This window comes from Gymnoscopelus braueri (assembly GCF_963280865.1).
Source record: "Gymnoscopelus braueri genome assembly, chromosome: 15".
Lineage (NCBI taxonomy): Eukaryota > Metazoa > Chordata > Actinopteri > Myctophiformes > Myctophidae > Gymnoscopelus > Gymnoscopelus braueri.
Genome location: NC_137620.1, coordinates 14,936,648 through 14,951,470, shown reverse-complemented (window position 1 = coordinate 14,951,470; position 14,823 = coordinate 14,936,648). Strand labels below are relative to the sequence as shown.

The 14,823-nt window shown below is 41.7% G+C and overlaps 1 protein-coding gene across 1 annotated transcript in view; it reads left to right on the top strand.

Annotated features, from left to right (window-relative positions):
• LOC308102087 (mitogen-activated protein kinase kinase kinase 11) overlaps nt 1-14,823 on the top strand; it is a 66,571-nt gene that overhangs the window by 26,678 nt on the left and 25,070 nt on the right. Inside the window, exons 3-5 of the mRNA XM_080451684.1 lie at nt 5,361-5,509; nt 12,256-12,431; nt 13,335-13,584. Coding sequence (XP_080307810.1) covers nt 5,361-5,509; nt 12,256-12,431; nt 13,335-13,584 — 575 coding nt within the window. The remainder of the gene's footprint in view (nt 1-5,360; nt 5,510-12,255; nt 12,432-13,334; nt 13,585-14,823) is intronic.

Genomic DNA, 14,823 nt, shown 5'->3' with positions numbered 1-14,823 from the left:
CAGTGAGACAAGATACAACCACCCCAGTTGTATACTGTAAGTTATATTGAATTAACATACTCTACCATACAGATTGGACAAAATTTAAATTGATTCCTAAAAAGAAAGTTACATCCGCTTTAAAGGAATGCAATAAATGAAATCTGAAATCAGATTTGAGAAGAAATGAGAAATCAGCATTATGTATCAATGTATCAATTCAGTAAATGTATACTAATAGTATTTAAAATGTGTCCGTGGACAAGTGTGTGTGTGTTGCTTTTCCAGACTGAACTCGTGGACAAGTGTGTGTGTGTGTGTTGCTTTTCCAGACTGAACTCTTATCAAGGTTTTACACTTTCTTTATTGAAGAGACAGTGACACATGGACAGAGGATCACAACATTGACACCCACACCATCATTCATTGCTGGGAAAATACCATGTTGATAAAAATGTTTTTCCCCTGAGAGTGCCAAAGAAATGTCTTTTGGGTTATGCTGTTGCCATAGCAAAGCAGAAGTGTTGTAATTGGGTGAATATTGAAATCACAGAAACCAGTTGGCCCACAGCTATGATGTGTTGACATTAACTGTGGAACACATTGGCAAGGACAGTGTGTGTGGATGTGTACAGTATGTCTGACAGATGCCATGCTGACACAGAACCAGTACTAATGTGTAGGGCTACAGTTCAAAATCCCAAAAGGGATGTCTCACTTTCAAACTGTCTGGGGTCATTTTAACGTCTACTCAGGCTTTTGTTAAGTTGCTTGATTCAGTATTTAGATATTTGATGTTCATTTTATCTGACACGCCCCCTTCCTATAAAAACCCATTGTAACCTCAAACTCCATTTTAATCATGATAGATTCATCGAAAACACCCGTCCTTGGTCCTAGTGACTCATACTGCCCTCCTGGTACATGAGGGGGCCATGTTTCGATATTTTTTTTTTCATTTCACGTCCCCTCTTGCATTAGAAGGACAATATCAGTCTCCAAAACCAGAGTGTTTTCGATTAATCTATCACGATTCATGATTATATATATTTATATGGGAAGGGGGGCGTGTCTGATAAAATGAATAACAAATATCTAAATACTGAATCAAGCAACTTAAAAACTGTCTGGGGTGCTCACAAAAGCCTGAGTAGATGTTAAAATTACCAAAATAATATGTTTGAAAGTGAAAAACCTACATAATAATATATACCCACAGGGTACTTGGTCCTCTCCTTATTTCCCTCTACATCAAATCTCTTTACTGACAATAGGCATCTATCTACACGCTTACAACACGTCGCAACACGGTATGAGATTGTAGCTGTGGTATTTTTGCAGATTGTTTGCCTATTTTTGCCAAATGTTCGTCTATTATGACATAATTGGGATGCTAGGGTTCAATTGGGACCATACTGATGTTCGTACTCATAGTATACTTGACATTACTGACGACCATTTTCCAAAGCATACGATAGCTTTTTTGAGCCATTGGATTCTGTTAATTTCAGTACAATATGAAAATCAACTCTCAGAGACTTGAAATGGGTATTTTATAGTTGCTTTTTAATGCCTTTTCAAATGTGGATTGATTTGAAAAGTCTAGCAGAAAATAGTCTCTGGAGAAAATGATATTTAACAAAATGTGAACATCCGTGACAATGATATATAGCCAACATTGACTCAGTTATTCCAGTGTGGTAACATTTTAATGACTTTATAGAAAATGCAAACAAACATGAACTCTAAAATTAAACGGTCTATGCACGTACAGTATGATATATAGCCGAAGCTTTAAATAGACAATGACATGTATTGATGCCGGTGTGAGCCTTTAATTTAGCTCCTGAAAGTGTAAAAATGGATGCTTACTGTTCCGTCTTTACACTTTCTGAGTCAAATTGAAGCTATTGGTTGTCACTGTGTGTACAGAAACCCAGAATAACGACCAGGAAAGAGTGGAGCTAAACTGTCAGGAGAGAGAGGGAGAGAAATTGAGAGAGAAAGAGAGGGATAGAGAGGGGTAGAGAGAGAGTGTGTGTGTGTGTGTGTGTGTGTGAGAGAGGGAGAGAGAGAGAGAGAGAGGAATAGAGAGAGAGAAGGTCTGGAGGGACAGAGTGATAGATGGCAGGAGGGCCACCGCAGCCCATGTGATGTCTGCTCTTCAAAGGGTGGCTCTGTGCTTTGTTGTGGGACATGTGTGCTGCACACTGTCCTATTGTCTCCAGCGTGGAGGGAGAGAGGCAGACCACACACTGCAGCCCAGCCACAGCTCTTTATATGGGAACGGCAGTGTGTGTGTTTGTTTGTGTGCATGTGTATGCTTCCACGTTGGTGTATGTTTCTGCGTGCGTCTTTATGTGTACACACACGTCTGGTCTGCTTGCGGCCCCGTATAACGATCGCCGTGCAAACAATTTCCCCTCGCCGTGGAGCCGATCGAATCCCACCATACCACACTCGAACGCTTCTAAAGCCTGATTTGTACTAAGTTGCGTACCGGTGTCGAAAAAAGCAGATCTGCAAGCTCACCATGCGTCACGGTCACACTATGACACGTGGTGAGCTTGGTAGATCGGCTATTTTCACAACCAAGTCTAAATCAGGCACGACTCTCTCGCTCCCTGGCGAAGGACCCCTCATGAGATCCACATTTTATGCAGCAATATGCCCTATGCATGGCAGGCATATTGGCATGAAATTGTTACTTCCTTCACCGGTGTCACTTACCATTGATACTAATTAAGGCTCTGTTCCATTTAGTGTAGCAGAGCCTTTCCAGTGAGCCAACACAATAGCAGCACCCCGACTGTGTTCCTGAATGGAACGCAACCTTAATTTAGTATCATTGGTAACACCTAAGCAACATTACTGTCTAATTTCACGCCAATATGGCTGCCGTGGGTGGGGCCTATTGCCGTACAAAGAGGCAAAAGAGCTGAATGGGTGACTGTCTGTCTGACTGTTAGCCCTTGCTCTGAAAACGTAGCCTAGCCCATTGGTTTTCAAAGTGTGGTCCGGGGACCCCCAAGGGTCCTTGTGGGGATACCAGGTGGTACCCAGCAAAATGTGTTAATATAGCTTCACAATTATTTTAACCACTTTAACCATATTTTATACTTTGGCTACTTTATACTTTTGACTTTTATACTACGAGCTTGTAGATCAATTTGTGCAAATCTTTGAATACGGTATATATATTTTTAAAGCAATTTGTAACTCAAACCTTTGCTTCTGGGGGTCCCTGGAACAACATATTTTGAGGTGGGGGTCCGCGGCCTAATACATCATTTTGGGGGTCCTTGACATAAAAAGGTTTGAGAACCCCTGGCCCTCGCGCAAAGACGACGAGCCCGCGCGAGCCATGCAGCTAGCGTCGTTTCTGCACCGTCACAGCGTGTAGGGGGTGTAATTAAAGAGCTATATAAGAAAAGGGCTGTGGCCCGCGCCATCCACTTATGCACTCACCACGGTGCATTTTCAGTCAGGCCTGTGTGTGTGTGTGTGTGTGTGTGTGTTTGTATTACTATACTATACTTGTGAGGACCAAACATCCCCACAACTATAATAGAATTTGAGAAATATAAATTGTGAGTTCCATTTTCGTGGTCCTCACAAGAACAATTATTGTTTAATGATTACAAAAACGTTTTTCAGAGATAGGTATACCGGACCGTTAGAAAAACATTGAGTTTTTAGGTTTAGGATTAGACATTTTGAAGTTTGGTCTAGAGATTAGAGAAAGAGTTATCCCTGATTTAATCTTTAGTTGCTGATCTACAAGCTCAAAACTCTTGTAAATCTGCAATCTTTCGGAAATGTAGGCTTATGGTAAATGGCAAAAAATAAATAAATATGGCATTCATAAAATCGCCGTCCTAAAATGTTGATGTCCTCACGTGTATAGTAGTACAAACCTGTGTGTGTGTGTGTGTGTGTGTGTGTTTGGGGGGGGATAATTGACGGTGTGGGAGATCCAAGCCGTACAACTGCCACGCTTCAGCAGCTCAGAACAGTGGTTCTCAAACTTTTTCATGTCAAGGATCCCCAAAATGATATGTATTTGGCTGCGGACCCCCCTCCCCCCCATCTCAAAAATATTTTGTGCCAGGGATTTTTCAAAAATAGCAGATCTACAAGCTCGTAGCATGGCACCGAGTGCCGCGCGCTAAGAGCTTGTAGATCGGCTATTTTTTTTTAATCCTGAGAATGTGTGCAAATCTTTAGATCTTCCTTTAAAAAGATCATTTTTTTTTCAGGTGTGGGTCCGCAGCCATCAATTTGCGGGTCCTTGGCACAAAAAAGTTTGAGAACCACTGTCTTAGATTGCCTCGTTCATATCTGAGTTCCTTGTGTACGTGCGAGAGTTCCTCAAGTTCTGCCGTGATCAAGTGCTGTTCTTGCAGTCGCACGCACGCTTCGGCATTTTGTTATTAAGTTGTTATGATGCGTGTGTAATGTTCTTCACTAAGAATGCTGTGAAAAAGCACTATATTTCCATCGCTTATACCCTTGAAATCTGCAACGAACGACAAGGTTATGGGTTTATTATTATCTCAGAGGGGCAATTTGTTGTACAGCCAGCAGTATAACCACATAGAAAATAGACAATAATACAATAAGATCACATGGAATTATTCACTCAGGCACACCATGCATTCTGTATACATCGGGCAGAAAAAGAAAGTGGAGATAGATATTAAATCTCCTTGAAATGAGGGGTCATACGCTGCCGCCAGGTTTTCCGTTTTCTCCTCTGTGAATAAAGCTGTTTGTAGGTTGTTGATGTATTGTGTTAGAATTCTATGCTCTGTTGATGAATTGAATACATAGGACCACAATAGACTTTTTTGTGTTATCCTTTCAGTGTTTTACTGTACCTCCGTGCTGTTAAAAGTTTGACAAATAAAGTATTCAATTAAAAAAAGAATCTCCCTGTGTGGGGCAAGTAACTTAGGAAGAGTAATAAGTTACTAGTTACTAATTACTCCTTTAAAAAGTAATAACATTACATTACTTATTACTTTTGCCAAATTATATTTGCTACCCTGACCTGCACGTACACATTAAGTCATATGTTTGTGAGAGGGCGTGTCCTAACCGGGAAAGTCATTTTGATTTTATATGTTAGCTATTCAAAAATAGCAGATCTACAAGCTCAACAGCGCCTCACAACGCCTCACGCTGCGAGGCGTTGTGAGCTTGTAGATCTGCTATTTTTATTTTGGGGAAAAAGAGCAGACCAAGTCAAACAAAACAAAAGTTTAATCTGAAACACAATTTTACACAATATAGAGGTGGTCTCTGCTTTAGTAAATGATAATAATTGTCACATAAATGAGTGGCTGACGTTTGTGTTCTCTTTGGTTCTCCTCCGGCAGCTATGGTGTCCTGCTGTGGGAGCTGCTGACAGGAGAAGCCCCCTACAGAGGAATTGACGGCCTGGCCGTGGCTTATGGAGTAGCGGTCAACAAACTCACCCTGCACATCCCCACCACCTGCCCTGAGCCCTTCGCCCAACTCATGAACGGTGAGACCTCTGTGTGTGCGTGTGTGTGCGCGCGCACGCACGCACGTGTGTGTGTGTGTCTGTGTGAGCGAGGGAGAGTCCTTGTGTACTTTTATTACTATACTTGTGAGGGCCAAATACATTAGAACAGGGGTCTTCAACGTTTTTCAGCCCGAGGACCCCTTAGCTGAGAGAGAGATGAAGCAGGGACCCCCACTACATATTGTATCAAATTGTGTTGCAGATTAAACTTTTTCATAGATTGAATAGATAGTTTCATAGACTATTAGTGTTGAGTAAATGAATATTTTTTGTTTATTTCAGACATTTAACCTTGTAAACCCTCAATACAAAACTTGACTTTTGGCTCCATACTGGGGTTGCTCCTTTAACCCTGCCGAAAATAGCAGATCTACAAGCTCGGTGAGGCGTTGTGAGCTTGTAGATCTGCTATTTTCGGCTAATGTTCCCCTCAGAATAGGGATGCTATTTTCGGCTTTAGGGTTAAGGTTAAATGTTTAAAAATTGAATTCATAAAATCGCCCTCCTAAACTGTTGATGTCCTCGCAAGTATAGTAATTCCACAGTGTTTGTGTGTGTGTTTGTGTGTGTGTGTGTGTGTGTGTGTGTGTGTGTGTGTGTGTGTGTGTGTGTGTGTGTGTGTGTGTGTGTGTGTGTGCGTGTGCGCGTGTGCGTGTCTCAAGAGAGAGAGAGAGAGAGAGTAGTGCATTTGGAATAAGTAATGTGGATGTCTATATATCACTGGGTAAGTAGGGGCACTTGCACTGCCAGGGATTGTGATTCTATTCCTACTAGGTGTACACACTCTGAAAGCAAATGTATTCCTCCCCGCAGGGAAGTGCTTCTTCTCACATGGCTTTGTGCTGCAGGGCCCCACATTCTTTCTTTACCTTCTCCATAGTCAAACGTCAAGATTGTAGATAGCACAATATTCCCCCTGTGTACGTTTTCTTTTTTAGACACAAACAAACCTCTCGATCAGAACTAGGGGTGCAATAGTTACTCCGTTGTGTAGGGCTAGATGTTAATATTCAAAAATAGCAGATCTACAAGGCTACGAGCTTGTAGATCTGCATTTCTTTTTGAAAAATCGAGAGAATTTGTGCAAATCTTTGAATATATATATTTTTTAATATATGAGGGTCCAGGTGGAGTCCTTCCTCTTCTAGCCATAGCCATTGACTCCCCTTTTCAGCAGCTCTGGAGAGGTCTTTGACTTCCTGCCAGTCGGCCTTCCTACACACACGCACGCACGCGTGCGCCCGACACACACACACACACACACACACACACACACACACACACACACACAAACAAACAAACACACCCCCCCCCCCCCCCCCACACACACACACACACACACACACACACACACACACACACACACACACACACACACACACACACACACACACACGCACACGCACACGTAGCAGTAGTGGCTCAGAGCCTCTGCCTGATGACCCCTTTAGGCTAGTGGTTAAGATGTTGGCTTTCCACGCGGGAGACCTGGGTTGCATATATACAGTACATCACCAGTTTAAAACTGGCATGCCTATTTGGGGCATGTCATTATAGGCAAAAAAAATCAAAACTCGATCTGTTGAGAGCTTGTAGATCAGCTGTTTTTGCTGTTTTTGCATGACGACGGTACGAAGGTATAAAATAGGGCTTGAGTGGTTAATCAGACTAATTGATTTCGTCAATTATAAAAAAAATATTGTTGCTAAGAAAATAATCATTAGTTGCAGCCTTAGAACATCTTTGCATCCATCCACCGTTGAGAAACAGTGCAGTACAGGGCACTTTGAGTAGGAGGGTGCTCCCTCTCTCTCTCTCTCTCTCTAGCATGAGATCAAATCACAGTCACCAGGTCTATGCTCTTTTCATTTCCCTGAACCTGGAGTATGCCATCGGGAAAAACAACGGTTCACATTATAGTCAAATGATGTGGTCAGTGGTCACACAGAGGAAGTGTTGTGTTACAGTCGTTGGTGTGTTTTGTTTGTCTCCGTTGCTTAGGTTTATGTTTACGTGACATATAAACACTGCAATCCAGTGGCTCTGACCCGGTACACCCAAGTAAGAGTTTGAGTTCCCAAGGCTGTTACATATTAGACAAACCCTGGGTAATACTAGCCCATTTAGCCGTCTAAATCCTTTTCTTTTTTTTTTTAAACGTTTTTGTTTATTAGTTTTTGTTTTTTTTGCATACTCACAAGTAATACAGTAATTACTGAAGCAAATAAACAGAGTATCTCCAAAGGGTCAAAATAATTAAGTTACAGGATAGACAAATCTCAAGTATGAAAAAAGATAAATTGAATAGGATATAAACAGCAAAACAAGACAACAACGAAACCAACATACATAAAGGAAAACAACAACAGACAACAAAACAAATACAAATACACAACTTAAAATCTCCAATAACACGTATATATAAAAGAAAAAGTCCATGGTCTATCAACATAAACACAGGTATGTTCATTGAAAGCAATGTACATGTCAGTGAGGTGTCAAGCAGGTATACTAGCCGTCTAAATCCTAACCTACTGTAAGTTTTCAGAAAAAATAACAACGTGTAGGCTTTCCCGGTCTTCTTTGGGCTAGGGCAGTATTAGTCTTGCATGGTCAGACTGTTGCCTCCTAAATGCTTCCGGTCATACAATCTGGAGCACGGAAGCTCTGAAAATGATTAGAGGATAAAGCGGATGTGGCGACTCCTCCACACTTCCGTTTCGTCTTTACAGTCGCGCAAATTCGTCGTATTATAAATCAAAATCATCTAAGCATAATATAATTTACTGCTTAGCAGAAATAGAAATTCAAAAATTAAATGTAAAGATATCTAAAAATATATTTTGAACGGAAAGTGAACGAAAATGAATGCACAGAGATGCCAGCTTCCTGTCTTGGATTTCGGGAGGTGCAGTTCCAGACTGAGTTCTGTTCCGGTTGCAGAGCTTTCGGAGAGTGTGGAATAGTTGTCTGGCTGCGCGAAACTAGGGCAGTATTATATAAGTCATGAGGGATCCGCGCAGCCAAAGCTACACAAGGATTGCGTTGCGTTGCGTTACCGTAATTGACGTCGTCAATTTGACATTGGACCTGCTCCACAAGGAACGTTCAGAGCGCTTTTCGACGAGCATCAGAAGTGGCACAATATTCATATGCATACATAGCTACAGCTTAATTTGTCCACACATCGAGTGCAATAGTGGTTAAAAAAGAAAAAGAAAATGACACACGTTAGTTTACATACAGAGCTGAACAGGAAAAACAACTGAACATGTCTTCACAAACACGTACTCACTTCTCGTTTTCACAGGAAATCCGTTTTTAATTTAGTAACTTCATTTAGCTGATGGATTGAATATAAAGGAACATCGAAGGCGATATCTCTTCTTATCAAGTGATCACAAATTCAGCTTGACTAAACTGCATGACAGGCTACCAAAAAGTACAACCAGATTTTTTGATTTGTCTGCACCAGCAGTTTCTACGTGTTTTGGGTGGGAATTTAAAAAGTGGGAGTATGAATGGGTGCCCCCCCGCGAGCATGGTGATGAAATATTTCTATCCCTTTGGCAAGTTTGTATGCTCAGCACTTCTGTGGAGCCATTGAGGGATTTTCCATTAAACAGACACTTTTTTCTTCATGTTTTAACCCATTAAGGCTGGGAACGCATCTGTGTAACCACTTTAACCTTATTTTATAATTTGGCTATTCAAAAATAGCAGATCTACAAGCTCATAGCGCGGCACAGAGTGCCGCGCTATGAGCTTGTATATCTGCTACTGGGGGTCTGGGGGTCCCTGGAACGAAATATTTTGAGATTGGGGTTGGCAGCCAAATACATATAATTTTGGGGGTTTGAGCACCACTGATGATAGCAACACAGGTTTTTTCAAAAAACTGTTAGGATTTAGAAGACATTTGTAGAATCCCCAGAAGCAAAGATTTGAGTAACAACTAACAAATGTTCGCTTTAAAAAATATATATTCAAAAAAATAGCAGATCTATAAGCTCATAGCGCGGCTTGTATATGCTATTTTTGAATAGCCAAAGTATAAGATAAAAGTGGTTAAAATCTAAAATGACAGATGCTTTCCCGGTCTTAATGGGTTAAGGGAAAGTGTTAAGTTTGCCCTCTGTATATATTGTCGCTGTCAGGCAGAAATCTTGTATATCCATATTTAATATTTGTGTGTTTTTGTTCTCATAACTTAATGCCCTATTTTATACAAAGTCGTATGACACTGTGTCATGCAAGTAGCGACAACAGCCGATCTGCTGCGTTATTTTCACTATCTTTGAAACCTTTTGTTTATAATGACATGCCCCAAAACAGGATCTCCAGGTTAAAAGTGTGGTTGGTCTGTGGCTTTTATAAATATTTAACCAATGAAAAGTATTAACAATTGCTTGTAACTAAATAATAACTACATTGGCACAGGTTTCTCTGTTCCATTACCTGAAAAGTAATAGTTTTAGACATGCAAGGTTACTGCCAGATAGTGACGATATATTATTTAGCTTCATTGAGCTGGATGGCAGGAAAAATCAAAGGGAGAAAGTTTCATAGGGAGCCATAGGAGAGCACTTTTGGGGGGGTTAACCTATAAGCCAATGTTGCCACCTGGATTTTAACATGCCAGGGAAACCAAACCTCTACCATTCAGGCAAAGGGGAATCCTCTCTTTGGCCGAGGGAGATATTAGGCTTTTGGACACTTGGACAGTAGTATTTTACTAGTCCGCAAAATACTACTGTTGGTCTATAAAGCTTTGAATGGTTTAGGGTCCAAATACATTTCTGATCTTGTACGATATCATGAACCATCCAGATCTCTCCGAAACGTTGTTGTTGCATCAATAAATATTCTCTTGAAACGTGCAAGTGGCAGTGTGCGGGTATCTCTCCCTTTTGTCCCTAAAACTAAAAATAAACTTGGGGAAGCTGCATTTAGCTTTTATGCACCACATATCCGGAAATAAACTCCCAGAAAACTGCAGGTCTGCTGCCACTCTTATTTATTTTAAAACACAACTAAAGACCTTTCTGTTTGGCCGTTGCCTTTGATTGACTTATTTTTATTTTTCTCTCTTCTTTCTCTTCTGCACTGTAACTATATCTGTACATTTTAACTTATTTAGTTTTATGCATCCTAATGTCATTGTGTAAAATGTGTTTCCTTTGCTTGGTGTTCTGTGTAAAATACATTGAATTGCCTTGCCTTGCCTTGCCTTACACCAGTTTATGGTTACGTACTGCCAACGGACACTTCACCACTTATTTCTTATCCCCTACCTGCATCTCTGTCAATTTGTCTTTTTAATTAGTTTCCATACTGCGTTTTAACAAGCGGTTGATGTTGTAAAAGCATCACTGGTAATGCCCATAGGGGACTATAATCTGTTATTGTGTTTTCTTTGTCTTTGCCTAAGAGCTTTGTCTTGCTATTATGCAAAGCATCTCAAAGCAAAAGTAATTGAACGTCATTTTGAATGGCTTCACTCAAGATTGCGCACTCAGACGAGCTCTTGAAAAGTGTCCAAATGAACAATATAGGCCCGTGCTGAATAGTCGAGCAGTATTCAGTGCTGTTTTTAATTATATAACCGTAGTCGTGCATGCATGTGTTATGTATTTTTTAGCACACAGCTTAATTTTTAATGGATGTTCCCCTTCCTCTCATGTACTGCGTCTCATTATTTCTATGTTAATGTTATGACATTGCCCCATATGTTCCGGTGTACTTTGAATGTAACCTTAATTAAAAGGAAAGTTAGCTAAGTACAAAGACTGTATTTCAGCCCAGTACAACCCTCCCTTTCTTACTTTTGATGGGTCGGCTGCCTGCCTGCAACTAAAGATTATTTTCACAATCACTTAACCTGTCAATTTGTTGGATTATTTGATGATAGAATGCAAGTAATCAAGATGATAAAATGACAGTAAATAAAGTAATGAAGTACAAAATGATCGTAATTGACAGGCATCTTGAAATGGTTTAATATGTTGGGGGGAGGGGGGGGGGTTTCAGGAAAAACATATTTTATTTTATTTTATATGGAATAAATACAAGCATTCACACTTTGGTGGTGTTGTATATAGCACATACTTATTTTACGTTTGTCCCAATTCTGGGCATGTCATTCTCTGCGAGCATTCGTGTGCTTGTAGATCGGCTAGTTTCGGAGATGTGGCGTAGAGAATGAAAATGAGGGGGGCCAAGGATAGACCCCTGGGCAGGGAGCCTATCTTTGTAGTGTGAGTTGGCTTGATGTACAAGTACATCCCCCAGCCATGAAGACATGAAGTTAGCATAATGTCGCAGGGACTTACCTACCCCCAATCCAACCCTTGATAGTGAGTGCCAAGCAGGGAGGCATTGGGTCCCGTTTTTGTAGTCTTTGGTATGACCTGGCCGGGGAATCGAAACCCGAGCTCCCAATCTCAGGGCGGACACTCTAACCACGAGGACACAAGTTGTGAGCTTGTAGATTGGCTATTTTGACTATTTTTGAAGAATTCTTATTGTGACAACAGGGATGAAAAACTACTGGAAAATAAGATTTCATTACGCTTATGTATGAAACGTTGACTTTTGTTTTCAGTTAACAAAAATGTTTTTTTTTTCGTTAATTCGTTTTAGTTAACAATGATAAACCCTGGAGAGGTTGAGAGAGTTTTCTCATTTCGGTGTTTTCCTCTGGGTCCACCTCATGTGTTGTACAGAGTGCTGGGACCAGGACCCCCACCACAGGCCCTGCTTCAGCTCCATCATGGCCCAGCTGACGGCCCTGGAGGAGCAGGTGAGGGAGGAGATGCCCCATGAGTCTTTCCACTCGCTGCAGGAGGACTGGAGGCTGGAGATCCAGGACGTGTTCGACAAGCTCAGGGCCAAGGAGAAGGTGAGGGAGAGAGACCGTTGGTATCAGGGGTGTAAGAAAATGTACTTAGTCAGTTATAACTTAGAAGAATGGGAGTCTACTGCCGCGCTTGCTCCGGTGTGTCACCGGAGCAGGACAACAGCAATTGTAGAGAAGACACTGGAGCAGCTCGGACAGTTAAAGACTATTTTATTAACCCATTCAAACCGGGAACGCATCTGTCATTTTAGATGTTAACCACTTTAACCAGTACTTTGGCTATTCAAAAATAGCAGATATACAAGCTCATAGCGCGGCACTGTAGATCTGCTATTTAAAAAAAAATCATGAACATTTGTGCAAATCTTTGAATATATATATTTTTTAAGTGTAACTAAAATCTTTGCTTCTGGGGATTCTAATGTCTTGAAAAAACGTATGTTGATCAGTGGTTCTCATAACTGTTTCATGTCAAGGACCCCCAAAATTATATGTATTTAGCCGCGGACCCCCATCTCAAAATATGTTGTTCCAGGGACCCCCCAGAAGCAAAGATTTGAGTAAAAAAATATCGCTTTAAAAAATATATATATTCAAAGATTTGCACACATTTCCAAGATTTTTCAAAAATAGCAGATCTACAAGCTCATGAGCTTGTATATCTGCTATTTTTGAATAGCCAAAGTATAAAATGATGGTTCAAGTGGTCACACAGATGCGTTCCCGGATTGAATGGGTTAAGGTGCTATGTGCAACAAGTAATGACTGACGTTTCGATGCTTGCTACTGCATCTTCCTCAGAGTCACGACTCTTGAGGAAGATGCGGCAGCACACAGGTTGAGAATCACAGGTGTAAGACGACGTGTCTTATCAAAAAAGATTGCAACCTCTAATTAAGACCCCCCCCCCCCCCCCCACACACACACCCTCCCTCCCCTGTCCAGGAGCTGCGGAGCCGCGAGGAGGAGCTGAAGCGCGCGGCGCTGGAGCAGAAGTCCCACGAGGAGCTCCTGCGTCAGCGCGAGCAGCAGCTGGTCCAGTGGGAGCAGGACGTGTTCGAGCGCGAGCTCAGCCTCCTCATCCTGCACATGAACCAGAACCAGGAGAAGCCCAACGTCAAGAAGAGGAAGGGCACCTTCAAGAAGCACAAGCTGGCCAAGTGCAAGAACGGCGAGAAGATCAGCATGCCTCAAGGTGTGTGTGTGTGTACGTGTGTGTGTGTGTGTGCGTGTACTATATATGGATGTGTAAATGGTAAATGGTGCATTTATATAGCGCTTTTATCCAAAGCGCTTTACATAGATTGTGCATTACATTCATTCACCCATTCACACACACATTCACACACCGAGGGCGGAGGAAACCATGCAAGGCACCAACCTGCTCATCGGGAGCAATTAGGGGTTCAGCGTCTTGCTCAAGGACACTTCGACACTAACTCTGGGGGAGACCGGGATCGAACTCCGGCCGCTCTACCGACCACTCTACCCCTGAGCCTCTGCCGCCCCATGTGTGTGCACAGTACCTGCCCAAAGGTCCTTACAAGGACAGAACCCCCTCCCTAATAGGGATATGTTGGTGGTACCCCTATTGGGTTAATTTTAGAGTAGGGCAGGGTTAGGGCTGTCAACGAATACTTGATAGTTAAACCTATATTAGAATATAAAGAATAAACACACCTTTAAATACAAATCTTCCAGGCGGGTTTTCATGTGGCCCTGAGCTGCATTTCCCCCCCGCTCCATTCCGCTCGTTTGCTCTGGTTTCGTCTGAAGGAATTGATTGTTCCATGTTTATCACAGCACGTCGCTTGGGACATTATGGCCGTTCGCCGTAAACCTTCAATTAATAGCCCAGGCTTTCATTTAAACCATTATATTACCTAACCTTATTAAAATGAGGCTACAGAACAGGATATAACCTATGAATCATTTATTTGATCTCACAAGATCAATGTGGTTTCTCAGCACCAAGCCATGGCTCAGAGAGAAAAAGAGAGGTCTGTGGCATTTAAATGAGGTTTTACAATATTTTATATTAAAAGTAGATGGGTTTGAACGTATGTGTTCTCTATCGAACGTGATTTCTGGTCCATTTTGACAGCCCTGGTTAGGGTTATGGTCAGAATTAGGGTAATGCATAATTTACACAGCCGGTGTTGTTTGCTGAGAAGAAGTGATTTTCAAGCTATCAACACGTCGCAATGCGACACGTTGTTAGCTTGGCTATCAAAGCAACAATCCAAAAGAAGAGGCTAGGATTGTTTCATCCGGCGCTCTGCAATGGAGCCAGGAAGGAGATTGCAATTGTCCTCATTCCCTCTGTTCCACATAAACAGCAATAACAACAACAACAACAAAAGAAAGAGCGCATAAGAGGAAATGGGGGATGGAGACAAAACAGTTATTTTGTCAGCCGCAGGTGTCAGAAATA